General features: G+C 49.1%; 1 protein-coding gene across 6 annotated transcripts in view; it reads right to left on the bottom strand.

Moving 5' to 3' along the window:
* TSPOAP1 (TSPO associated protein 1) overlaps positions 1-26,759 on the bottom strand; it is a 67,987-nt gene that overhangs the window by 31,825 nt on the left and 9,403 nt on the right. For all 6 annotated transcript variants that reach the window (XM_058817729.1, XM_058817728.1, XM_058817726.1 and 3 more), the window contains exons 2-13: positions 24,217-24,324; positions 22,476-22,604; positions 20,262-20,438; positions 16,789-17,043; positions 12,220-12,327; positions 11,321-11,404; positions 10,551-10,640; positions 9,731-9,853; positions 9,235-9,339; positions 7,871-7,921; positions 1,784-1,967; positions 1,266-1,486 (exon numbers count right to left, since the gene is read on the bottom strand). In XM_058817729.1, coding sequence (XP_058673712.1) covers positions 1,266-1,486; positions 1,784-1,967; positions 7,871-7,921; positions 9,235-9,339; positions 9,731-9,853; positions 10,551-10,640; positions 11,321-11,404; positions 12,220-12,327; positions 16,789-17,043; positions 20,262-20,438; positions 22,476-22,604; positions 24,217-24,324 — 1,635 coding nt within the window. The remainder of the gene's footprint in view (positions 1-1,265; positions 1,487-1,783; positions 1,968-7,870; positions 7,922-9,234; positions 9,340-9,730; positions 9,854-10,550; positions 10,641-11,320; positions 11,405-12,219; positions 12,328-16,788; positions 17,044-20,261; positions 20,439-22,475; positions 22,605-24,216; positions 24,325-26,759) is intronic.

A 26,759-nucleotide genomic window follows, 5' to 3' on the forward strand; every position in this document is an offset into this window, starting at 1 on the left:
TCAAGCCTTCTGAACATGAAGTCAACATTCTCATCTCTCCTCTCATCCAAAAACCCCTGTGAACACAGTCACAGAACACAAAGTATTTTTTTTTTAACACATGAAGAGCCAATCTCAGGAGGAGTTCAGAGCATCTTTTCAAGGTACTGTACTCCTTGTAATGCAATCCTACCCCATGTCCTTGGAGAACAAACATCTGTAACACCCAAACGAAGGGGCTTAGCCTGGAATGTTCCCACAGTTATGTGCTGTGGAAGCCAAACTCTCCAGGCACTGGCTCTTTTCCAAGGGTCCCACACTGATCTCTGCAGCCATCTATCTCTCCAGGGAGGCAGGCTGGCTTCCAAGCTTTTTCTTGAATTAAAAAGTAGGCTTTTTTCCTGCTATAGAATTGCTAACAGTCCCATACCTGTTCCTCCCTAGGTGTGACCTTCACTTTGTCTCTGAGCATGGCACTTCCTTGACCTCTTACACAGTGGGAGGCTCTGCCTGGCACTGAAGCAGCCCTTTGTTGTGGCTGTCCTGAGCTGGGCACCTCAGCACTTCAGCAGCTTTAGTACTCAGGAAAAAAAAGAGCAAAAGGTGCCTCTCAGGCCACCACACCTGGCCCTGCTCACAGCACTTCTCTGCCCTAAAGTCTGTCCCCTCCAGTGATGCACAGGAGAGAGCATCAACCCCTGCTCAAGGGAACCCCACACCACCACAAAAGGGCTCCTGGGGAGAAGAAGCAACAACCATCAAGGAGATCTTGGTGACACAAACATGAAAAGCCTGTTAGCTCCATCCCTCTTAGCACAAACTTGGCACCCTCTCATGGTTTCTTTCACCAATATCTTAGTAACTAAAAACACCACACAAGAAGTTTGAGTTCCTCATTCACAGCTCAAGGTGAAAAATAGTCTGGACACAGTTTCTCCTCATGCTAAAAATTCTAGTTTGTAGCCTTTGTATGTCTTAGTGGCAGCTGAGATGCCACAAGGAAGCTTAGGAAGAGCTACTTCACACATCCCATCCCATTCCTCTAAGCTCCCAGGCACTGTCTATCCAGCTGTTTCCTTCATGGAACACAGAAAAATATTCAAATGAGCATTAAAGACATGACATCTGAAGTAATTTCAATATTTTTCTATGGTTTTCCTCTTGTTTATTCCATTTTCTTCAAGCAGCCAGAAGGGAATGAATGCAACTTTACTGGTGCTCTCAGCAATGCATGTATTCCCTTCTGGCTGGAAAGCACAGGCAGCAGAGGGGACTCCCATACTGACCTCTGGAGTTGGGCAGGATTTTGGGCTGTTCTGCATGGATTCAGATTTTGAAGAGCTGGACTGAGACTCCCCTTTCTTGGATTGTTTCTGAGCACTGCTGGGAGCAGCTGGGGAGCCCATGGTGGTGTTTGGCCCTCGCTGCGACAGCTCCAGCTCGTCACTCCCTTCATTGTGAACCTTCTTTGTGGTCTGATGGGGGAGCAACCCAGGAACAGCTGACTCTGCAACAAAATCAGCTCTCCATTAGTTACAGCCACAGGCAGGATACAGGATCAGCAATGAGCACCCCAGGGAGCAGCCCAAGTCTCTCCAAATGTGCCTCATTCAACAGACTGGACACCTCAGCTCTCTGGCCACAGACATGCCAACTTCTCTTTACAAAATGAACCAAAAGTATTTACAGTAGGGACAGAGATGCCAAAATTACACTAAATATTTGCATTAACTCCTTTAGCCCTTTTCATTTATATAAATATCAACCCATTTGTCAAATGCCTCTCAGGCACGTCCAACATTACCCTTCTCCCAGCGGGGCTGCGGGGTGGAGCTGCACAGAGCAAGGGGCAGCTCTGAAGTCACCAGGGTGGAGGTGAGAAGGTCGATTTTTCCTGTTTGAAGTCGGAATTGTTGGAGTTCCTGTGACAGGAGGCTGAATTGCTCTGTTTGGCTGCGACACTGGTCCTCCAGATCCTTCACCCGGGCCTGCCAGGAGAGAACGAGGTTAGGAACAAACCCCTGACAAAACACTGAGGTTCCAAACAGGATTTGCCTTTGCTGCACCTTTTCCCAGATTCCAAGGAGCTAAAGGATGCTTTTAAATGCCCTGCCTAGGAACAGTCATTGGAAACTGGCAGCCTCACACCTCTACTTATTTTAGAAAAGCTGAGGCTCATCATCTCTGAGGATGCTGACTACAAACTCCATTAGGACTTATCCCTAAAATTCTGCATTTGAACTTCAATATCCTCTCTCAGCCCTGCACAAGACCAGATGAGATATGTGAGAGACAAATAAGCCTTAAAAAGATTCAAAAGGCTTTGCATGGTTTTTGGAGCATTAAAATCACATCTCCAAAAGGAATTGCTCTCCCAATTTTGTCCATCACTCCAGAGGCCCCAGCAAGCTCCCAAAACCTTAATCTGATTTCCCCACCATTCCAGGCAGGACTGCCAACTGTCCCTCTGGACCTTGGCACTAGGAAGGGCAGAGAGCACATGGGCCCATGTTGCAGAACTCTCCCTTGATGTGGGAAGCACTTTTCTCCCTGGTCCTACAGAGCTGATTTACTCCAGGGAAATGCACGCTGAGGGCAAGAAAGCTACAACTCAGCAAGATGAGGTGCCAAGGAGCCTTGGGAAACACTATGGAGAGGGAGGGACACATTCCTGCTAGAGAACCATTTGTATTTTCCCATACTGTCTTTTTACCATCCCTAGAACTTCCCCTTGCTAAACACTGCTGATTCCTGGCTGTCTACACATCCCCACATTCCCCCAGGTTGTAGGCAGACTAATTCCCAGGTGATTCCAACTGCTCCTTTCCCTCCTCTCACTGTTTCTCGTAGGTAAGAAGCACCAAAACAGATGACTGCACTGCACTCTTCAAAATTTTCCATTCTACCAAATGTATTTGAAGTGTTTTTTCTCCTTTCAACTCAAAAAATAAATGATGCCTTGAAATATTATGTGAGTCAGAAAGCCCAAGATTTTAAGCAGCTCTAAAAATAACATTTCTGACCTGGATAAAGCTCTCTCTGTGGTCTCAGAGTAACACAAAACCTTTGTAGCCACTCCCTAAGGATTTAGGAGGGTCATGCATTTTTATTTGACTGTGGCATATCTGTTTTAGGCATTTCAGTTTATTACTTGTTCCCTCCACAAGTCTAAAGGTGCTCTCATGCTCTAAGGAAAGCCTGGTGAAGTCTCTCAAGTTTGGCAAGAGCTATCTCTGAACTGAATTCAGATGCCAGGACCAACTTCCAGAAGTGTCTGTGTTATCCACTTGCTCAGAGTCAACTCCCTGTTAACTAAGTCATGGTGCACAGGATTCCTCTGCCAATATGAGTGTTTGAATTTACTTACAGTTTGGATTTTTCTCATAAAGACTTCTCCCCTACAACATTGCATCTCAATAGAGAAAAGAAACCCTCAACAGTAAGAACAGTTGCACTGGATCAAAGGAGGGCTTCTTCAAGTCCAACATCCATCCCTGATCCCACCTTGGGACAGAGCCTACAACAACAGACAGGTTCAGAATGACTGCAGGACCAGAGGGGGATTTCCTGTCTTCTCTGCCAGCAGATGCATCTGGATATTGTGTTTAATAGCATCATAATAGTACCTTGTCCTGTAAATTCATAAACCACAGTCTAAATCCATTTATACTGGTGGCCAAGCCAATAACCTGGATCATTCAGTTTAATTCTAAGACACCTAATTAGTCAAGTGTCTTTTCAATCTGTTATTCCGAACAACACACAGACATGCCTTAAGTACTACTGCCACATCATACACAAGGTGAACTTCTAGTAGCTACTTTGTAGGGAACCGCAGGCAGCTGGGAAGCAGCAGGTTTCCAGGACAGTGCTGGGAGACAGGAAGATGAGGCCCAAGGACATGGCCAGGAGGTTCAGGGAACCAGCAGGAATCAAGCTCTAGACACAGAGAAGACTTCTGTGTCTGTGCCCAACCCAAAATGGGGAGAAAGAGGAGTCTCCCACAAAAGGGACTGGACTTCCAGAAGAGGCTGCAAGAGAAGGAGCAGAGCTTGGTGGGGTCAGTTTAACCACCAACTCAGGAACTGATTCTCCACACCCAACCACCACCATTTCAGCCCCATCCTCTAAGACACTCTCATTAATGGCAGATCTGTTCCACTTCTCCAGCTCATGCTCTCCTTTCAGATGTGCCTTGCTCCCCTTCTCCATATCTTCTGCTACTACTTTTCAGATCAGAGAATTCCCATTTTGCTAGAAGGGAATTCTGCAGTTGTGCAGTCCAAGCTCTTGCTAAAAGCAGGGCTGATGCCAAAGGAATTAAAGGAACATCCACAACTCCACATCAGTGTGGGTGAAACTTCTACAGGCTTGTTACCATAACCCAATGAAGTCCTTTCCTGAAAATTCCCACCACTTTGCTGCTTTTTTGATCAACTTGTGGCTGGCATTGTTTTTTAAAATCCCCTACCTCTAACCCCGCACCTCCTGTGCCAGCAGGGAATTATGAGCCCACCACCGGGCATGTTTAGTCTCTACTCTCTCCTCCATGTGCCTTTGCACACCTACATTTTATCTCCCCATTCCTCCTGAGATTTCTGCCAGATTGGAAGGTTTTAAAGAAGTTTTCTATCAGCTACAAACCATAGCACTTCTGTACCAGCCTTCTTTCGAAACCACCTGTGAACAGGCCAGCTAGCACAGCTCCCAAGCTGGAATTTCATTAGTACCACCTCTTCTGGGAAAACTGTCATCCACAATCTCTACTTCCCATCTTCCACTCAGTTACAAAGCCAGCAGGACCCATCTTCACGACGCTCATTTGCAATGTTGTCACCACTGCTTTTGGAATTTGAAGGAAACACTTCACTCTTGGACTGCAAAGACACTTAAATGTGGAGAAGGAGCACAGTTGGGCAATTCTAAAAATCTGAAAGTGCCAAAAAAAGTAAGCTCCTAATTCTAATTTTCTAATTGGTCAAGAAAGCAAGGCACTTAAAGAGAAACACAGCTGCCCCATCAAACTCATAGGGGGAGCTCCTTTAATTACACTTATTTCTTGGCAGTAACACTCTTGCAATCTTTTCTAGAGTATAGTTAGAACAAGAACACCAAGCAACTGTCAAAGTCAGAACAGATGGAGAAACGTCCTGTTTGACAGCATTAGAGCAGTACCTGCATGCAATCCAAAGTACTCTGGGAGCAAGAAGAAAAGCAAAAAGAGATATCAAACCACATCAGCAGTTACACTACAACACTCTGCCGAAGATAATCCAACCCTCAGTATGAATGAAATTGTTTTCTCACCAAATTACAGTGTCTGCCTTGTTCCATACTGAGATTCCCAGCTCATTCCCAGAAGCTAAATCCTACACACTAAATGCATGAATAAGATAACCAGGTACTTTTTGAGGGCCTCCTCCCAGTGTGCTTTGAGATAAATGACAATGTACTTAGAGTGGCTGCTAAATCTCAAGCCCCCTTTTCCCAGCACATTGCACCCACTCAAAAATGAATGGAATGGACATTTTGTGCTCAGATCTTTCCCCAGGTCTGAGATCATGGAGTTCTGGGAGTCAAAGCACAGCTCAGAGCCTGGCTGTGACAGGCTCTTAAGCAGCTGACTGCCTGCTCAATCCTGCATCCTGCTCCTAGGTCAGGGAAAGCAAGCAAAGTTGAGCTCTGGTCCCCTCATTTAGCACCAAAACTGGATTCCTGGAAGGAGGCTGTCTCCTTTTGTACCTATGCAGTGCCAAAGGCAGTTGAAATCTTGTCTCATGTACTTTGGAACCACTGAACTCCCTCATTCCTATGACCTTAACCCTCAAGCTTTTCTTCCTAAGCTGAGAGGGTGCTTCTCTCCACGGCATTTCTCCACTCACCCCATTGCATTCTCCTTACCCATGTCACTGCTTTATCCCAGAACTACAGAACACCTAAGGCTGAAGGAGATCACCTGGAGCACTGGCATCACCTGATACAAGCCCTCAGCTCAGAGCAGGGTTGGCTGCTGAGAGCTCTGTCCAGTTCTGAACATCTCCAGGGGCAGAGACTCCACTAATGACAATCATGGGACAGAACTCTTCAAACAGGAAAATGGACTACACTCATTCTTCATTTATATCACATCAAAAAGCAATTCAAGCACATGTGAAAATGACAATACACACCAAAGACGTCTCAAACCCCCTAATTATGCCATACACTGATGTTCTGGAATAACTATGATTATAGTTATGTAATTTAAATGACTGTTGCTCTGCATTAAACTGGCTTTTAATGACAGTTCCTCTTTCTTTGTTCTACTTTATAAAATTCAAGATCAGGTTGAATCGGGCTCTGAGAAACCTGATCTAGTTGAAAGTGTCCCTGCCTATGGCAGGAGGTAGAACTGGATGAACTTCAAGGTCCCTTCCAACCCAAACCATTTGATAATTATGTGATCTCTGTACTAGTAACATGAAAGCAAGAATATTTAACTGGTAAGGCCTTTGCAGAAGAACATTACCTTCAAACCCAGAACAAGAGGACTGTCTCTTTCTTCCTTTGCAAAAGAAGATGTCTGGTTTAAACCTAAGAAGCTTCTCCAACCCTTCATTGAGTTAGTTTAGAAAACATTTGGCAAACATCATAGAATCATCAAATCCCAGAACGGCTTGGACTGGAAGGGACCTTAAAGCTCATCTTGTTACATGGGCAGGGACACTTTTCACTATACCAGGTTGTTCCAACAGCCTTTGAAACAGAACCACAGCAACCCTCCCTCTCCCTAAAAGCTGCTCAGAACCCAGCTAAACACCAGGTCATGCAGAGCAGCACCTGTATCAGCTGATCCTATCCTTGCAGCCAAATGCAGAGGTCCCCAAAGGGGTGTGGCAAGGGCACAAGATATAATGTCACATCCCCCAATACTCACCCAACCTATAACATTTCAATCCTGCTCAGCAGAAGCCCAGCACTCCTGGGATCTACTGGCCAGGCCCCATCCAAAGCTGGTGCTATTTGCAGTCATGGAGCAATGTCCATCAAGGATTATTCCCACCTGCATCAACAGTCCTGGGCTTCCAAAAGCCACAGAGCTGCACAGCAGCGGGCACAGGGAGCTCACTCTGACAGCCCTGACTGTTTGTCACCACTGGAGACAGGAGCACCGCCCCAAGAGATCCTACTGCCTGGGGGTACAGCAAGACAACCTGCTCACCTCAGATGTTTCAGTGCTCAGAAAACCTCTGAGAGAGCAGAAGATGCTCCCCTGGCCATACACTCAACCCAGCCCTCCAACAGTCACTAAATTGTCACATCAAGGTCCAGGGTTTGGCACTGTGCCTTTGCAGCTCCAGGAATCCAATGTTTTCTCCAAAGTCACCCTGACAGACAATGAACTCATGCCCATCAACCCCAAAGCAGTGCTCAGCACATCTCCAGGCTGCACCAGTACACTGTCAGCCACCAGGCAAAGCACATTCTCAGTGTGCAATCAGAGCAAATGGAACAAGGCTTCACCACTCTTAATGCTCAGGTTTTCCTGCTTTTACCTAATAAACTTTTCTTATTTTTCCTTAATAAAACAAATAGAGCACACATACACAAGAGAAATTTTGAATCTCACGGACACAAGTACTCTCCTTTCACATGATGCTGGAAAATGGAACAGGCAAATCTGAGTTTGATTACTAAATGTACCCCTAGAGTTTTTAGGCACAATCTGAATGAAGTAACCAATCTAATGACTGAGCAGGCTAGGATATAATTCCCTGAACTTTAACCAAAATATTACTTTCACTGCAGCAACATGTTGCATCCAATCAAAGCACTACAGTATTTTGCAGAACAAAACCCAGGGTATCCATAAATAATCAACCACTAATCCCTCCTGTTTCTTTTGTCTTACCTCTAGAAGCTGTACTGCTCCCTCATGTTCCCTTCTTGCCTCTGCCTGCGCCTAAGGAAAAATAAGGAAAGCAGTAAATCAGAGAGCAGCCAACTTGAGTTCACTTCTACTGTCATCCTATCTTGGCAGTCCATTGTAGACTGGAGCACAGGTCTGGTGCCCCAGGAGCAGCTGAGGGAGCTGGGAAGGGGCTCAGCCTGGAGAAAAGGAGGCTCAGGGGGGACCTTCTGGCTTGGCAAAACTCCCTGACAGGAGGGGACAGCTGGGGGGTGGCAGCTGGGCTCTGCTCCCAGAGAGCAAGGGACAGCACAAGAGGAAATGGCATCAAGTTGTGCCAGGGCAGGGTCAGGTTGAATACTGAGAAAATTTCTTCACAGTCCCTGGCACAGACCAACCAGCACACTGGTGAAGTCACTATCCCTGGGGCAGTTTTAACAGCTGTGTAGATGTGGCTCTTGGGAACAGGAGTCAGTAGCTGCCTTTCAGTGCTGGGGGAAGAGATGGACTCAGTCCTGGAGGGCTTTGCCCAGAGATGTTTCCAGACTGTACAGTGATTTAAATCATAAAATCAGGGCTCTGGACATACAGCAGTGAGAGGTCAGAACTGACATTCATAAGCAAAGCCCTCTATTGGAATAAGATCCCAATATTACCAGGCAGATTGTGCCTGGGCTCGTCTGACCCTTGCTGCTGGGCCAAAGGGGGCAGCTGTGGTGTTTCACCTCAGAGACACTTTTGGCTGGCTGGAGGTTGCAGCTGGGCACTGAACAAGTCCAAACTTGTAGAAACTCAGTTTACCTCTGGTGGAAAGGCTTCAGGCTAGGGTGAAGAGGAAAAGGAGACGGATTCTGCCGGAGGGTTTAATCCAGAGTTTATTCCATGGTCACAGACATCTGAATCTTGGTACCAGCTCCAACAGAATACTGACCCCATGGTCCTGGCTCAATTTAAGCCCAGGGACAGGGGGAGAGGAAGGGACAGGTGAGCACCAACCAGGTAGGAGGAGGAGGGTCTCAGGGGACGAGGGACACATAGACAGGCCAACGACCCGAGGCCTGAATTGCATCCTTTGAACTTGACCAACCACACGATGGCCTTGCTGGAATGTTTAAGACTGATTGACAGCCCAGCAGGGGGCGAGAGGGGGAAGGGGAAGAGAGGTATTGCCACACCTGGGAAGTTTAAAACAGGAAATTGCAACACACTGCAACAGCCCTCCATTTTGCTCAGGTACCAGAGTTCACCTGGACTCAGACACTCTTACCCTGTAAACTCACATCTACCTCCCCCATGCACACCTCCAAAGGAAACAAGGTGCAGGAGTCCATTCAGAGAGAAAATTGTCCCCATCCCACAGCACACACCTGCTGCAACCGCCGGACCTCCTCCTGCTTCTCCTGCAGGACTAGCAGAGCTTCCTTGTGCTCCACCTCCAGCTGCTGCCTCCGCTCTGCCACATTTCTCATGTGCTGCAGGAGAAGACATACACACCTGAGGGGTGACACTACTGAAACCCTGCCCTGTGTTCTACCAATGGCACAGAGCCAAACCAGTGCCTGTATTTCATGTCATCACCGCACAAAGAAAGAAATTCCCATCACAAGGCAGAGCAACACTGTCAGAGAAAACCCTCAAATCAGTGATGTCCACCTTATCTCCCACCCAAATCCCTGAAGCTGCCTTTCCAAAGCACCTCTGTCCACTTTGGAAAGCCATGTTTCAGGATCCTGTGGAAGCAGAATTCCCAGTGAAAGCAGAGAGACAAAAGAATGGTCAGAAAAGGCAAACAGACAACCTGTGCCATTCAAAGGAAGCAGCAGGTATTTGGACAGTCCTTCCAGCCATGTGTATGCTACTGACCTTCAGCACCTGCTCTAGATTCTCCAGCTTGGTTTGGAGTCCTTGATTCGTCTGAATTACTGAATCCCGTTCCTTAGTCACTAAAACAACCTGAAGTTTCAGGTCAGCATTCTCAGATTCAACCTGAAGAGAAAGGATTTTCAGTGAGCACAAGCAGCCATAGGTGCTCCTTGTAAAAATAACAGAGACCAGTTTATTTCTGTGCTTTCTGCTGGCAATGATACCAAAATCAGGAACCTCCTCTGCCTCAGGTTTTCACTTAAATATATGAGCATTTGTACCAGGCCTCAATGTGTAACAATTTATTTGCACACTGCTTCTCTCCCTAGATTCACCCTCCTTTTGCAAGGAGGAAGCGACTGGGATAGGAACAGACATCATAATGAAGAGATAAAAAAACAAGCACAAGGTCTATAAGCATTTTTAATCCCACACTGTAGGATTAGACACAGACAACAGGACAGAAAACTCAGTAGCCTGCTGAAATCATCTTTGCCTCCTTCACTTACCACAAGGAACTTTTGGTTCCAGGGTGTACTAGGGCTTGACAACTACCAGCAATGCAAGCAAAAACAAACATTTCCACTTACAGGTGTTATTAAATATGTAGGAATCCTTATTCATGCTGGCAAATTGACACATGGGACTGACAAATGACTTTCTAACTCCTGTGCATTAGATTTGTTCAGAGAAGAAGCTGAGAACAGAAGCCAGATCAGCACACAACCATTACTGAGCTGGAAACTTAAGAACAAGCATGTTCTTCTCAGCAGTTTTGCAGAAGCCAATGCTGCCAACCTGACAAAAATACTGCTTTTACCTGTCCTGCCCACCCAGCCTTCTCATTCAGCTGCAAGTTCTCTTCAGCCAGTCGTGCATTTTCACTCTGTACCTCCTGCAGCTGGATCTCCTGTCCAGAAAGAGCAGGAATTACACCAAGGACCTCTGACTTATTCCCCCAGATTCTCCTGCAGAGCAGCTCCATTGCTCCTGTTTTCTGATGGTGCAGGATGCTGGTGGGATGCTGCTCAAGGTCTGGGAAGCAACAGTGAGCAGCACTGCACAAACAGAACCCAGGGCTGGATGCTAGGGTTGGATCTGGATGACCTTTAAGGTCTCTTTCAACTCAAACCAGTCTTTGATCTCTTGAGCAAAGCAAAGCAGAAACACAAGGGAGAAATCCACATGTTCTGCTATGAGCTGCAAAACTTTCCTGGAATTAAACAGGATTTCAGCCAACAAAAAGCACAAGAAAAAGACAGTGGGATGGTGTTGTTACCATTTCAATACCTATCTGGAGTGCCTGTGAAAACAGTTAAGTATTTCCCCAAATTAGCAAAGGCCATGAAATTTCATCCAGTGATTTGTGCAGCTGTATTCAGCTACACAAAGTATTTTATTTAGCTGAAAGACTAAATAAACAATCCCAGTCTTAAGGGCTGGAGCCCCAAATTTGTGACACTGTTCAAATGAACAGAAACATTGGTGATTCCTTATTAAGAATAAATGAAGAGAATCCAAGAGAGGAACACAACAACTTAGCTCCTCTTCTCTCATTATGCTCATAAACTAGGCAACAAGAACACTTACTAGTTCTTTGCATCTTTTATGCTTTTTCCTCACTTCATGCTCAAGGTTTTCACATTTTTTGCGCTTTTTCTTGAGTTCAGCTTCCTGCACAAAACAAGCAGAAGTAGATCAGGAAGCCCACACTCTTACAATGCATATGAAATACAAGCCCAGCCTCTCAGACCCAGTGCTGCATTAGTTATCTTTATTTTCTTATGAAAATCTCTTTGTGACAAAGTTAAACAATGTAGAACCCAAGGGAGATTTTTCTGAAAGTCAGGAAAATCAAAAAGAAAACCCCACTATTCCATTGTTCCCCAAACCTTCCATCTGGAAATAATTCTGCTCCCACATGCATGGACTGTTCCTATTTATACACAACAGTAGAGAGGACAAGGTGTGGGGGACAAAACAACAGGTTTGCTGTATAAAATTTTCATCTTTAAACACCAGCTGTGCTATTTTAGTTCCTATTCTAATTCCACTGACACCTAACAGAGCACAGACATCCTCTTGATCTGTAGCTACTCACTACAGATGGACAGGAGCTGCTAAACCTCCCTGTGCACTGTCTTAATTGCTGGAATAATTCACAAGGGGCACATTCCTCATCCACATCTGTCCCCAGTTCAGATAAGTCTAAACCAAACACAGCACAGAACCTACAGGCATGTTTCCCTCTCATCTGAGTGTGACATACTCCCCTGCCAGCCAAGCACCTGGACCTGGCACCCAGCAACACTCTGCATGCACATGGCCTGTGTTCTTCTTCCAGTTCCCCAAGCTTCCAACTTTTGCAGGGCAGCTGCACCTAAAAGGACTTCAGTCCCCAAAATCTCTGCCTGGACTGCACATATGAAACCCCCAACAAAAATAAGGAAGCAGCACACTCCTTCCCCCAAACCAGGTTCACAACTCACCAGCTGCTGTATCTGTTTGCTGCTCTCCTGGTTTGTTACTGCATTTTTGGGAGGAAAATTTTCATGTCCTTCAGATGCAGGTCCCAGTGGTTGCACACCTGGTTCCACCTGAAAGCCGAAGAGATGCCAGAGAGCTCAGGGACATCCTGAGACTATAGAGCATGCTAAGGGAAGAGGGACTTTCCTGGCAGTACCACCCAGGAGAACAGCACTCCACAGGGAACTCCTGATCTCTGAGCTGCACCACTTGACATGGAGAAAGCTGGACAGCCCACCAGGGATCTCTGTGCTGGCAATTTCCTAGAGCCCAGTGCCAACCAGCCCAGTTTGACTGGAGCATCTCTGAGGAACAGTGGGCTCCTGGAAGCTCTCAGATCCAAGCTCCCATTTGTGCCTCACCTAACGACCCAATGAGAGGCAGCAGCAACACCTTTCATGGCCCTCCCCAAAGCAACACAGAGGGGAGAAGGGAGGACACAGCCCATAAAGGGCAGAAATAAGTGGAGATGTCAGAATCTAAGGGCAGGGAAGAGCAGACAAACACTATCAACAAATGCAGCATCCCACCTCTGCTGTAGCTGGGAAGGGCTAAAATGGCAGCAGTGCCATGGCTTTTGTGCACCACCAAACCAGATGAAAGGAGACACTTTCAATACACATTTGTACACCAGTTTCTAACAAAATGCCTTTTCATTTGGGTCACAGGCAAACACACATTAATCCTCTGAATTCTTCCTCTTGGCTGATACTTGAGTTGCCATTGTCTGCCTAGAATAAGCCCTGACTGAGGGCAAGGACTGAGACACACACATGAAAAAGGGTCTTGATAAGGTTTTAAACATTAACTGTGAAGTTATTTTTGATAAACAGATTTTAGGGACAGATCTTTAAGATCATCAAAGCAAACCTGTACTGTGAGGAAGCAGGAGGACTTTATGAATCCATCTCAGTCTTAGCTTTAGCTGACTTCTCCTCAGACATGGGATTCCTCATTTCACTCTGAACACCTTCAGTGCTGAGGGATCCATGGGATGAGGTCTGAGCTCCCTGTACAGCCAGCCATTAGGGCAGTGTCTAAGCACTATACCTAGGATGTGGTTTTTAACCTGTTTTTTACTTGAAAAACACAGGTTTTATCTCCATCTATATTTCATGGCTCTTATGCTGAAAAACTGAGAGCCCCAAGAGCTCATGACACTCAAGCCCAGGCTACCAAGGATTCCTCATTTTTTGCTGAAAAAAACCCAAATCTGAAATCACCTTCCATGTGAACCTTGTTCCCTATCCATGAAATAAGGTTCACTGCAGAGCCCAACAGTCTGTGCATCAACCAGCACGTGGAAATCCTGGGATCTTCCACCCAACCCACGGCACCTCAAGGGCCCCAGTGCTTGGAAGCTTTCAGGTCTGCTGTGAAACCCATATTTAACTGTGCAATAGCCCTGTGGAAATATTTCTGAGATTTTTTTTGCTTTTCAATCACCTTTCTCATACTAAGTACCAAACTTGTATTTCAGAGAATCCCAGAATCACTGAGTTTGGAAAGGACCTCCAAGCCCATCCAGTCCAAGCTGTGCCCAATCCCCACCTTGTCCCCAGCCCAGAGCACTGAGTGCCACCTCCAGCCCTTCCTTGGACTTCTCTGAGGATGGGGACTCCAAACCTTCCCAGGCAGGCCTGCCAAGGCCTGAGCCCCCTTTCCATGGGGAAATTCCTGCTGCTGTCCCCCCTGAGCTGCCCTGGCCCAGCCTGAGGCCGTTCCCTCTGCTCCTGTCCCTGTTCCCTGGAGCACAGCCCGACCCCCCGGCTGTCCCCTCCTGTCAGGAGCTGTGCAGAGCCACAAGGGCCCCCTGAGCCTCCTTTGCTCCAGGCTGAGCCCCTGCCCAGCTCCCTCAGCTGCTCCTGGGGCTCCAGGCCCTTCCCAGCCCCCTCAGCTGCTCCTGGGGCTCCAGCCTGGGGTGCTCCATATTATAGGGTTCAGCCAAGGGACTGCCAATAGCCTCCTCTCTTCACCAGTGCTGTCAGATTTAGCCTTGCTGACTTATTTTTCAGCCAGAAAATCTTCTGGCAGTGAGGACAGGCTCTTCTGAGTCAGAGAAACAAAACACATGCACGACAAAAGCCATCTTGTCTGACAAAACCTGCAGGATCAGGTGAAAATCAAGGTACAGAAGGGTCATTCAAGGAAGGTAAGGGCAGGGCAGAAGGAAAGCAAATACCTGTGCATCCCTCCTCATCACAGCCAAATCTGGGGGGAAATGTGGGCTGAAATCTCAAACTATGAAGAACAAGGCTGAGAACCTCTCTGAAACTGAACTGTCTATAAGAACTATGGAAGCTAAGAAAATAAAAAGTAACAAACCACCAAGATTATGTAGCATTGACCCCAGGGTTTAAAACCCCCTTTGGCATGAACTGAATCCCTGAGTTCAGCAGGAACTGAATCAGTCCATGCAGCAAGTCACTTCTCCAACATTGCCTCAAGACAAAATACCTGGAAGATGGCAAATGCCATGCTTCAAGAGTATTCCAGAGTCTTAAGCATATTCCAGTAGACATCTGTACAAAGACAGGCCAGTACATTTGACACCATTTCTGGGCAAACTGATAGAAACTGCTAAAAAACGCAAATACTTTAAAAAATCCAAACAAATGTCACTGCGGCAGGGGGAAACATATTCACAGATGTATAAAGAGGTTTTTTTTAAGATGTCAGCAAGTAAGTGGGTGAGGGAGACCCAGTAGGAAGGTGCTTGGACGCTCAGAAGACATTCAGCTGCAGTCCTTTAGCAGGTGTCTGCAGACACTGAGCCAGCGCAGGGCGAGGGGGGGTTTACTCTTGGCTAAATATTCAGTAAAAATAAGAGGGAGGAATAAGAGAGAGCAGGAACTGCTCTGCAAGCACTGATGCAGCAGAGACAGTGATGAGGGCCTCATGACACTGAGTGATTACAGAGACTAATGACGGTTTAATAAAGAGTGCTTAGACAAAAAGGTAAAGAGATCTTCTGGGAAAGGGAAAGAAAACTTCATTATGCTGTCATATAAATCAATGCCACAGTCCGGGATGCTGCTGCACGCTGCTTCCCCAACACAAAACTGACAGAGAAAACACACAAAGGAGGGAGACAAAGATGATGAACACTGAATAATGGAAGAGGCTGGAAAGAAACAAACAAACAAAAAACAAACAAAAAACCCCAAAAAATAAAAAACAAAACAAAAGAAAAAACCCCAACACAACAACAGCTGAAGAAGAGGGATTTATAAATCCAGGAGTGACTTGGAAAAGACGGACAAGGAATTAATATTCAGTGCATCTGCTGTAAGAGCCGGGGGGCAATAAACGAGAGCGGCTGGCGGGAAGGTGGGAGGAAGATGCGCAGCCCGATCTCCCACCGGGGGATATGGGATTGTATCACACTGAAAACACGGCAGGAAACCGGCAGAGCCCCTGGGAGCCACATCCTCCGGAGCCCGGGCTCGGACACCCCTGACGCGCCGCCCCGGGGACTGCGGGGCACAACAGCACCCGCGGCCCGGCCCCGCGGAGGGCCCGGCCCGACCGGCCGCGCTCGGCGAAGCCGCCCCCCGGCGGTGCCCCGGAGCCGCCCGGCGCAGCCCGGCCTTACCTGGCGGCGGCGCAGCCCCGTCCGAGGCCCCGCGGCACCCCCGGCCCAGCGCAGCCCCGCGGGGGCCCGGCCCGGCCTTACCTGGCGGCTGCGCGGCCGCGGCGGGGGCGGCGCCCTGAGGCGGCCCCGGATCTGCCGGGCTGAACCACTGCGGGCGGAGGGGCCGCGACGCCGGGCCAGGCCCTGTGCGGTGGTGACACCCTCCGGAGCTGCCTCCGGCGGGGGGTGCGATGCTCGACCGAGCCCAGAGGAGGCCCCGGAGCTGCTCCAAGGGCTGGAGCCCCTCTGCTCTGGAGCCAGGCTGGGAAAGCTGGGGGTGCTCACCTGGAGAAGGCTCCAGGGAGACAAGGGATGGAAGGACAGGACACAGGGAATGGCTCCCACTGCCAGAGGGCAGGGATGGATGGGATGTTGGAAAGGAATTCCTGCCTGGGAGGGTTGGGAGGCCCTGGCACAGGTTGCCCAGTGAAGCTGTGGCTGCCCCTTCCCAGAAGGCGTCCAAGGCCAGGTTGGACAGGGCTTGGAGCAACCTGGGATAGTGGAAGGTGTCGCTGCCCATGGCAGGGGGTGGAATGAGATGCACTTTTAAGATCCCTCCAATCCAAACCATTCTATGATTATCTAAAGAAGAAACATTACCTGCTTTCCTAGGCTGAAAAACACAGCATGGGAGCCCTGTGCTAGGGAAAACGAGCAGGACTGTGCTCCTGGCATGGCTCAGCGTCCCGGTGCTGGTGTGGGCTACCAGCAACATCCACATTCCTCCTCACCCTGAGACCTGGTGCTGGAATGTGTCCCTTTGGAAACCAGCACTGCACCTATTTGCCGTGGATATGAACCACAGCCCTCACCTTCTCCAAGTGAAGTTCCCTAAGAACAGCAATTAACTGAGTCATTAAATAGCCAGACTTTCCGATCGCTGACCCACTCGTCTCACCTCCCTGTGAGCTCTCCCTCCCAGCACGGAGTCTCCCAAGGCCTCCTTTGGTTGAAGTGCATCTTTGAGGCAGGAATTGGTTGGTCCTGGATGTGCAGCAGCACTGGTCAGGGCACTGCCTGAGCTCATTTTGGAGGAACGCAGACACTCCTTGAAATTCTTGAGCGCGATCTGCCTCTGGAGCCGCAGCACCTCTCGCTGGGATTCCCGCAGCAGGCGGTCGAACTCGATGATGTTCAGGCAGCGAGAGTCATCCTGTAGGAAACCAACCATGGCACCATGGCACTGACAAGCTCCAAAAGGTGGGACATCTCACATTTAACATGCAAACTCCAAAAGATGAGAGACTGGGAAAACCCAGCCTCAACCCACCCAGGTAGTGTGGCACACATGCATGGCTGATTCCTGGGTCTCCAAAGCCTCAAAACTTGCTTTACATCCTTTATGCAAAAGCATTATTCCTTGTCAAGATGAAACCCGGCCTGTAATGCTCCTGTAGCTCTCCCAGCATGATGTGCAGGGCTTTTCCAAGCATGGGCCATCTCATCACATGCCAGCAGGGAGCGTGGCAGGACAATGTAATTTCACAGCCCAGCCAAACCAGAGCTCTTGCTGTTTTCTTTACTCCTTGGTGTGGGTGCTGGCAAGCACTTGGCTTTGAGAGGTTGCAGGAATGAAGAACATCTGGGATTTGGTCAGTTCTTTCTCAGGATAATATTTGGTTTCCTAACATTCTTGATCTCTCTTTTCTCAAGATAGTACGTGTGATGGACACCTGTCTATAGCACAAAGGGTCAGTCCCATCCACACACAACCCAAACACAGCAGCTTTTGAAAGGAACCAGCACAATCTGACTCTCATAAAACTGGAGAGAATATGTCACCAGCTTGTTTGATTCTTCAAAGGTTTCCTGATTTCAGGAAGCTGAAGAAACGTGTCCCTGCATGTCCATACGTACAAAATCAGGTTATGAAAAACCTGTCTTTAAAAATCTGCTGCTGAGGAGACATTGTTCATTCCCCTGGTAAGCTCCTAAACCAGAGAGTTCCAGACATAACTGGTATCCAGAACAAATTTAATCTGCTTCCCTGTTTGATTCTTCTTTGCTCTAAAAATAGTGTGTGCTTTATAAATTCAATTTGTGGAGAGAACCATGGTTACTCTCGCGCTGCAATGGGGAAACTGAGGCAGCATTAATGGGAACCGATTATAGATTCAAGAAGTGAGCAGCTGGGCCCCCTCTCTGCCAGCTCCATGTTCAGGCTATCAGGGTAGTAGTTCTTTAAACAAAATTGGCTGGGGCTATGTATAAAATCTCCCTTCCCCACCACAAAAAGGCAGCTATTCCCAACAGACGGCCTCTGAAGCCTGGGGGAATAAGGGAGTAGAAAAAAGCTGAGTCCTCCCCTCAGTTTCTATTGTACCAATCCCCTGCAGCTGTTCCCCCCAGTCCTGCACTTCCAAGAACCCATGCTGCAAGAAATTGCAGCCTGGATTTAGCTGGAGCTGGGTTTGGTTGGAAGCAGATCACGGAGTATGATCTCAGGAAATTATTTTATTCCATCCTAAGATCCCTGGCTTTGCAAAACAAGGCCAATGCATTTGCAGCCCAGGGTGCAGGTTGTGAGTTCTGCTGCTGCCAGGGAACTGAGTGCATCCATTTCATTGCTACTGAAAATTTTCTACTGATTTAAATACCCAAGATTAAAATTGATTTGGTTACAAACTCTTGAGTGTGCACATCATATCTCTGCATAAAACACCCTTCATTGGCATAATGCATTTTGCATGCTGCAGACAGATTAGGGGAATTTGGAATTTTAAGTAGCTGGAAATTAAAATTTAATGAGCGGTTTGCCTGGAAAAGAAATGAGAAAAACAAGATCAGACAGAATGATCTATATTGCTCTCTTTCCTGTGGATTCCCTGCTCAGGCATCAATGTCCTGGTTGCTGGTGCCACAGACAGGGTCAGCAGGGACAGGGTGTTCACCCAGGTCAGCCTAGGAAGGCAATGACTGAATTTGTCAGCCCTGGGAGTTGCATCCATGTGCTTTGCCTTGGCCAGGAATGAATCTTGCTCACCCACTTCTGTCACATTCCTTTGCAATCTGTCACACCTGTCCCTAGCAGGTTCAGGTTGCCCAGCACACTCTGCTAGGAAAATCAGAGTGCTTTGGAAAGGGTCTGTTCCCCTTTCTGTGGGGGCCTGAGCTGAGAAATCAAAGGAATAGGAAGGAAACTTCTTGCTGACACTGTAGAGCACAGAAAGACCTGGACAGGTTTGTCCTTTGGTTTAATGCCAGGAAAGATCAATAGGGCAGCTCTGTACAAACACCAAATACACCCCATTGCTCTAATCCTGACTAGATCTACATTAGGGAAAGACTGAGAATCCACCTTCAAATCTGTAGTTAAACTGAACATATGGGGAGGTCAGGGACAAAAATAAAGCTATTTTCAGTGAGGAAGTATTTGTCACCTAAATACCACTTAAGTAGGACAGGTAGAAGTGCAAGGGTTCAGCTCAGCTGGGGGCAGAGAAATAGGGTGTCACTTGACCACATTTGCATTAGCAAAACAGGGGGAAACCAGCACAGGCCCAAACGTTACTGAGATCCTTTGGAGAATTGAACTGACCTAAACTGCAAGCATGCATTTTGGAATTCAAAGATGCAACTCAGATGCAACTTAGAACAGGTTGCTTTAGTCACCTTGAGTGGGAACCACCTCACCCAGCTCCAGCTCTCTGCAGAGGCTCCTTTCAGAACTGTCACAGAGAAGAGCTCTGACCAGTCCTAATCTTGGGACGAGCTGAATTGCCACTTTATCCCACCATTTATGCCACTAAATTACCACTTTATCCCACCATTTATATTGGCATGGCCTGTGCTGGTACTGAGGGGAATGCAGATCACCAGCTCAGGAGCAGACACTAGCACTGCAGATGGTTTCATGAACACCCAGCCCTGCCTGGTGATTTGTAGCCATCACAATAAACATGTCAGGACGCTCTGAATTATCCCCAGTCCCATGGTGGCTGTGACTCCTCAGAAAGATGCAGCTCGAAGCTTGAGATCTAGACTGGTTTTTGGGAATGTGCTTCTCAAAGAACCGCTTTGAAAGGAGGCCCTGCTTCTACAGCTTGCTTGCAGCTCAGCCCTTTGAAAAGTCACCCTGTGTCTGTGGCTTCTTGGGGGTTTCCAGGGAAGGAGTTTTAGTCACTGCTGGAAATGGCAGCTCAGACCCATGAACTGATGGAGAGACAAGCAGGGTGTCCCCCAACGCACTCTTCTGGAGAGATATGGACAGTCTTTGCCACACACTCCCTCAAGTGTCCCCACTCAGCTTACACTCCCCTGTTTTCAGCCTCCACTTGAGACTAATTCCCCCCCACCACTTCCCAGAGCTTGGTTTCTATCACTGCTGTTGCGCTTGTCCCCAGTGGAGTGATGTCCCACCAAGTGTCTCACCTTCCCTGCCAGGAGTTTCGCCTGCAGTTCCCAGCATTCCTGCTGCAGAGCTTCAATCTGCTTGTCTTTTGCCAGGAGAGCACTGGCTTGCTCTGTCAGGTCCTTGGCACGCTGGTGGGCAAATGCCTTTTTGCACAGTTCCAGGCTGGAGCCCTTCAGAGGCATCGGAGCAGTCACCTGCACCAGAGAGCAGTGAGGTGTGTTTGTGTGTGATAACCACCACCTCAGCACCCCTTGGTATTCAACAACCACCATCCCATCACCCTTTGGTGTTCCTTAACCACCACCCCATCACCCAGCACAGGGAGCACTGTCAAAAAATGCAGCCTGGCCCCATAGGACAGACAAAGAGAGCAGCAGGACAGACCTATGGAAAAGTAGAAAAGGAAAGGCTGGATGGAGAAGTGGCTCAATGAATAGGTGGGAAGGACAAGGTACTCAATAGGTACAGCCAGCAGGGGGGCTGCAGGCAGGGCAGAAGTGGGTAGGGGAAGGAGAGAAAACCAGGATGAGGTAAAAAAGACAAGAGAAGACAGCAGAGAGGTGGGGAGAATGGTAAGAAAGATGAGCATGGGATCAAATATAGCATGGGATCAAGGGCAGAGGTGGCCAAACCAGGAAGAGAAACAGAGATTCCATGGGTTTCTAGTAGGAAAGAGCTTCTGCATGGGTGGACAGAAGATAGAGGGAGAGGCAGAGGCTAAGGAGAGCCCAGCCAGGGCCAGTGCAGCCAGGGAGGACTGGGAGAAAAGCAGGACTGGAGAAAAAGTAGTTCAGGTTCACATGTTCCCTGGGAGGGAGAAAAGCATAAGATGGGGATGGCAGTGTGTTTAGGGAGAGTGGGGCAGGCAGGGACAGGCAGATGGCTGAGTATAGGCTCTGCCCAGGCAGACTCCCTGGTATGTCCCCATCCCTGGAGTTGGCTTTCCCACTGGGTACCAGCACCACAGACTTGGAGGAAGGGGCAGCTCAAGTCCTCTGTTCATCCTAGCCCTATGGGCAGTGAGGATACATCCAGTTCCTGAGTTTATCCAACCCTGCCTTTCTCTGCCCAGCTATTTTCATCTGCACAAAGCCTGACAGTCTGGGAAGGGGATCCTCTGCTGCCAGATCAGCCATACAGAATCCTCTGTGCAAAGCTTTCTTCCCCAGGTCTTCCCAAGCATCTCATGCATGTGCAGAAGCTGTGTGACCATGGCTCCACAGGACCTGGGTACCAAGCACAGGAGGGATCTGGTGCCAAATTAACCCCAGCTCCTCAGGCCCCTTCTCTGGCTGTACCTCCAGCCCCCTCTCCAAAAGGCACAGCCACCCCAGCACTTGCTGCCGTCAGAACACGTGGGCCAGCACAGGAGCCCAGTAGTCAGCTCTCCAGGACTTGCACAGGCCCTAAACTGCCCCCACCCCAAAGTTTCACTGGGGAAACAAATAAAACAGTATTTGTATAGGTGCTGGAGGATCTGCATAGTATGTCAAATGGTTTCTCTCAACATAGTATCTGACAACTCCATCTGTTGCCCTGCAAGTACCAAAACCCTGTGACAGACGAGCCACACAGTGCCTGGGGACAGAGAGGGCAGCAGTGCCAGGAAATCCCCCTACCTTTTCTCCAGCACAGCTTTCACTTCCTCCTTTCTACCCCAAATGGCTTGAATTCCCTATCACAATCCCTGCTTTCCTTCAGGAAGGTGTGGCCAAGATCCCATACCCTCCCACAGCCACCTCCCACTGCTGCTGCACCATGTCACACACTCCAGGGATCACAACAAGCTGCTGTTGGGTTGGAAAAGGCAGAAGCCCTGTGGCTTGCACAGCATTTCCATCGAGGTGTGGATGGGACAGAGCTGCCTCTCACCCCTTCCTGTTTTGCTTCACCGCACTCCTTTTCTAATTCAAATCCTTCCTGTTTCTTTTTGATGAAGTCAGATGAAATATTTTTCATGACTTGCCCAAAGAAAGCTGAGTTAATTACCTTAAACTATGACCTTACAGTAAGAAACAAAGCAGGAAGAAATTCCTCAAACCAGCCCCCAAGAGGAGTAGAGAAGCTGGCGATAGCTGGGGTTGGTGATTCTTGCTCTGCTATGACATGCAAAGCATGTTTGCTGTAGGTTTAAGAAAAAGGGAAAGGAAAGGCCTTTCTAGCTCAATGGAAGCAGAAAGCCAAAGGTCCTGGTGGTGAGGTGCTCTCCCAGCCCAGGTCCCAGCACCCACCACTTTGAGGTTTGCCTCCTGGAGCTTCCGGGCCCTCTCCTCCAGGCGCTTGGCGATCACTGCCAGCTCCGCGTTCTTCCTCTTCAGGTGCTTCACCTTCTCCTCTGTCTGGGGGAAGCAGCTCCTACGCTGGAGAGCAGAAGGACAGGTTGGAGGTGAAGCCTTTGCTCAGGAGCCAACATCTTGGCCTCTACCTGACCTGTGGAGAGCACAGAGACCTTTTCCTGGCCAGGGCTTGGCCTGTTCTCCTGGAACTATCCCAACCATTGAACACCAATCTCTGTTGCCTCTCCAGTCCCTGAAAACTGTGTTTTCCTGGTATTTTTGTTAATGTAACCTCTCAGTCTCCATAAGATGCGCTTCACCCCACCCCAGACCATCCCACTTGGTCCCTCTCCATCCACATCTCTGTTGCAGGCCCTGCTAGGACTCAACATGTCTCCAGCATCAGGGTATCCTGGCCACCCACCCTTTGGGCTTTCTCTTCCAGAGTCTTCTCAGTTTATTTCCTCAGGATTATTGGACTCAACACATTCCTGAGGATTTGTACTGCACCACCACAACAAGCTTATCTGTGTCCTTTCTGTCTTAACACCAAAGCACGAGCAGGAGAAGGCAACAAAGGACTTTATGATATTTGCAAAGCAAATTTCCCTTTTCTTCCTATTGATTCTGTTCACTCTTAATCCCCTTTTATTTGTTATCTGTCTGTTCCAATAAGCTGCCTCTTGCCAATGGCTCCTTCTCCCAAGGTCAAACCCACATGTGTTATGCTGTCTTTTCACATCAGCAGAAACGTCAGGTTGACTGATCCTCATGATTATTTCCCTCCCTGCCCCTGTGAGAGTGCACCATGGGTGCCTGGGCTGGAAGGCTGAGGCTGATTTTTGAGAGTCAAAATTTGACACACAGGCTTGTGCTTCACTAAAATACAGATGATTGATAAGGGGTAACTCCTCGGGGTGCAGGTCATGCTGAATTTATGCTTTTAGTGTAAGAAAATTATCTCAAATAAGCATTTTGAATGGGGTGATATGAATCTGAAATGCTGAGCAATCAAATTTACCCAGCATGGCTGGGCGGCACCCCCACACTGCAGGGCTGGGTAAGGGGTGATGCTCTCCAGGGAGGATGCAGGAGAGGAATATCCCCTCTTTCCTGAGAGTCCTGGCTAGCCCACCTGGGGAGTCAGGGATGAGGGAGGGGGCAGAAGGCAGACGGCCCAGGCTGTGGCAGCCTGGCTTGGCTTTGGGGTGCAGCTGGGGAGGACCTTGGTGCTGGGCTCTCATGGGAGCAGGAGGCAGTGCTGCACTGTCACCCACAGACAAGGCTGAGTGAATCAGTATTTCTGCTTTTCCAGTTAAAGAGGAAACAAGAGTGACTTCCCCTCCTCAGCCCAGCCCTGCTTAGCACTGCAGGGAAAGCTCCAGCTGCAGCTAATGGCTGCAGCATGAAGGCATCCAGGGGACTCATAGCACCAGACCTTCTTTGTCCTCTGGCCCTGGCCAGATTATCCCATGAGCTCAAGAAGCATTTGGACAATAGTCCTGCACATGGTGTGACTCTTGGGGATGGCTCTGTGCAGGGCCAGGAGCTGGACTCGATGATTCTTGTGGGTGCCTTCCCATTCAGCATGTTCTGTGATTCTGTGATCTCTTAGAGTTGGCAGCAGACAGCAGCTCTCTGTGTCCAGCAGGACTCCCTCCCCACAGAGCATCCCATGCCAGCATCTCCTGCTCACCAGCAAGCTGTTCTCCTCGGCCAGGCTGGAGCAGCGGTGCCGCAGGTCCTCCAGCGCACTCAGGAGCTTTGTGTTCTGGCTCACAAGGAAGCTGTAGTCAGCCCCACTCTGCAAAACAGTATGGAAAGGCAAGGCAGGGCTTCACTGCCTGGGGCACATCCTGCAAGGCCACAGGGCTTCACTGCCTGGGGCAGCTCCTGCAGGGCCACAGGGCTTCACCAGGGGCAGTGGCAGAGGGGCTGCAGCCTCACACCAGCCCCAGCCCTGTGGTGAGCCTGGCCTGGCTGTGCCAGTGGCTGGCAGGGTCAGGGTGCTGGTGCCAAAGGGTGGGATGTGGGGGCTGATTTTAAGAGGAGGCAAGGAGCTGCATGTCCACTGGGGGGACAACTGGCCTTTGAGGCCACCTGGAGGGTGACAGCTGCCATCTCCATAGCTTTAAGAATTCTTTCAACTTCCACCCTGGAAAAAAGCCCAGACCCTTCTGTTGTCCTGAGCCATGGCACCATCCAAACTGGCTCAGGTGAAACACGAGCAGAGCCAGCAAGACCCAGGCAGGCAGAATGCAACCCCTGGCACCCCAGGAATGTGTGCTTCTCCCCATGGCTAAAGGATGCAGTGGCCTCCAGCACCACATGGCTTTGGAGGCAACCAGGCTTCCTCACCCTCTTCTCCACACCAGCACTTGTGTTTGGCCCAGGAACCAGAGCCCAGATCATCCTCTCTGTGTCAGCCTTGGCTCCAAAAGAAGGTGACATGCAAGATTCTTTGCAAACATCACTTTCATTTTGCCACCTCAAAAGCAGCAGCAGCAGCAGCTCTGCCAGGACCTGTATATAGAATTTTGTGGTTGCTGCTTCCTGCCCAGAGCAGCTCGCCACACGCTCTCTACCAGAGTCAGCTCCCAGCAAAGATTTCTGGGCCTTAGCAAAGCTCAGAGCTGAGCTGCTGCTTCACAGCTGCCACATGGCAGTGCCTTAGGAAGGTCCAGCAGGTTTTCCCAGCAGCCAGGCAGGTCTTGCAGGACCCACTCCAAGAGCCCAACAAGTCTCTGCTGAATGGCCGTGACCTTCTCAGTGCACATAGCTCTGCCCTGCAGTTTTCCAGCCAAAGCTACTGGGGAAACATCTCTCACTCCCAAAGGAATGCTGCCCAAGCTTTCTTGGTAGCAAGAGCTCAGACAGGAGTTCAGCTCTAGGAGGTCTGAGACTGGCTAAAACACATTACACTTTGGAACAATTCTGGTTTCTCCATTGTGTCCATTGTAGAGATAGGGCAGGAGACCAGTGCCACAAAGTCCTTCCCACTGAATTCCCCAGCGTGGTGCCATGTTCATGGCTCTCCCAACCTCTCACACCTGTATGGAAATGCCTTGACAAAGCAGGGAGGGAAAACACAGCTGAAAGAGGCTGAAAACAACAACTACAAAAAAAAAAAAAAAAAAAAAAAAATCAGAAGACAACACCCAGCCCTTCCCATCAGCCTCACATGGTGTCCCCAGTCCCATCAACCACTTGAGACACCAGGATATGACGTGCCACAGGCTGACAGACTTTTGACAGAGTGGTTTGTAGATGCCCACCCTCCCCACAGATATCCCAGGTTTGTGAAAACTGGAGTGAAATGCCCCATAGAAGGAGACTGTACTGCTACCCACAGGTTGCAAAGGAAGAATACATCTTCCTGTATCTGTTCCTGGAGACAACACACTGCAGCACTTGGGTGCCCTCTCCTGCTCTCCAACAACTTTGGGCCACTTCCAGAGATGATGAGACCCAGGAACAAAGGAAATCCCTGAACCCAGCATCACAGGGATGCCAGAAACTTCCCCTGGGAGCCATGTGCAACAGCACTGTGCCCAGTACCAGCTCCTGCAACATCAGTCCTATCCCTGTAGCTTTACAGGTACAGTGAGGTGTCCCAGAGACCATTTCCTCCATCACCAGCTCCATGAACAACAAAGCACTTCCTCAGCCTGGGAATCCACACAGGGGGCACTGCAGATGACAAAGGGGACAAAACAGGGCAGGTTCATGGAGAGAGAGATCCCTCCAGGATCTCCTGTCCTGTGCATGGCAGCACCTCAGGCATGTCCCCTGCTGCCACCCCCAGAGCCAAGCAGGCAGCCCTGCAATGAAGTCAAAGTGCATGATTTCCATCTCTTTGCCACAGCCAAGAGACCTCAAAATTCTTGTCTGTGGTTGCCCTGAGACAGGGCGAGCACCATGAGCCAGCAGCCTGTGTGCTGGGATGGGAGCAGGAGAGCTTTTGAGGAGCAGCTGATGTGCTGCTGCCTCCCCCAGCAGCTGGCCAGGACTTCTGACATCAGCAGCATGGGCTTTCAGTAGGAGACAATCAGCACCTCCAGCATTTGAAATCCCATTTCTGCAGCCATAAACCATTTCATTAGGGCAAGATACAAAGGCACATAACCCCTCACCCCCACCATGCCAGGCTGTCCCCAGCTCAGCCCAGGTTTCATGTCACGACTCCAGAGCCCATGACATGGCAAAGGCTGTCATGTACCTTCCCATTCTGTGGATGTG

Source organism: Ammospiza caudacuta, chromosome 20, assembly GCF_027887145.1.
Source record: "Ammospiza caudacuta isolate bAmmCau1 chromosome 20, bAmmCau1.pri, whole genome shotgun sequence".
Classification (NCBI taxonomy): domain Eukaryota; kingdom Metazoa; phylum Chordata; class Aves; order Passeriformes; family Passerellidae; genus Ammospiza; species Ammospiza caudacuta.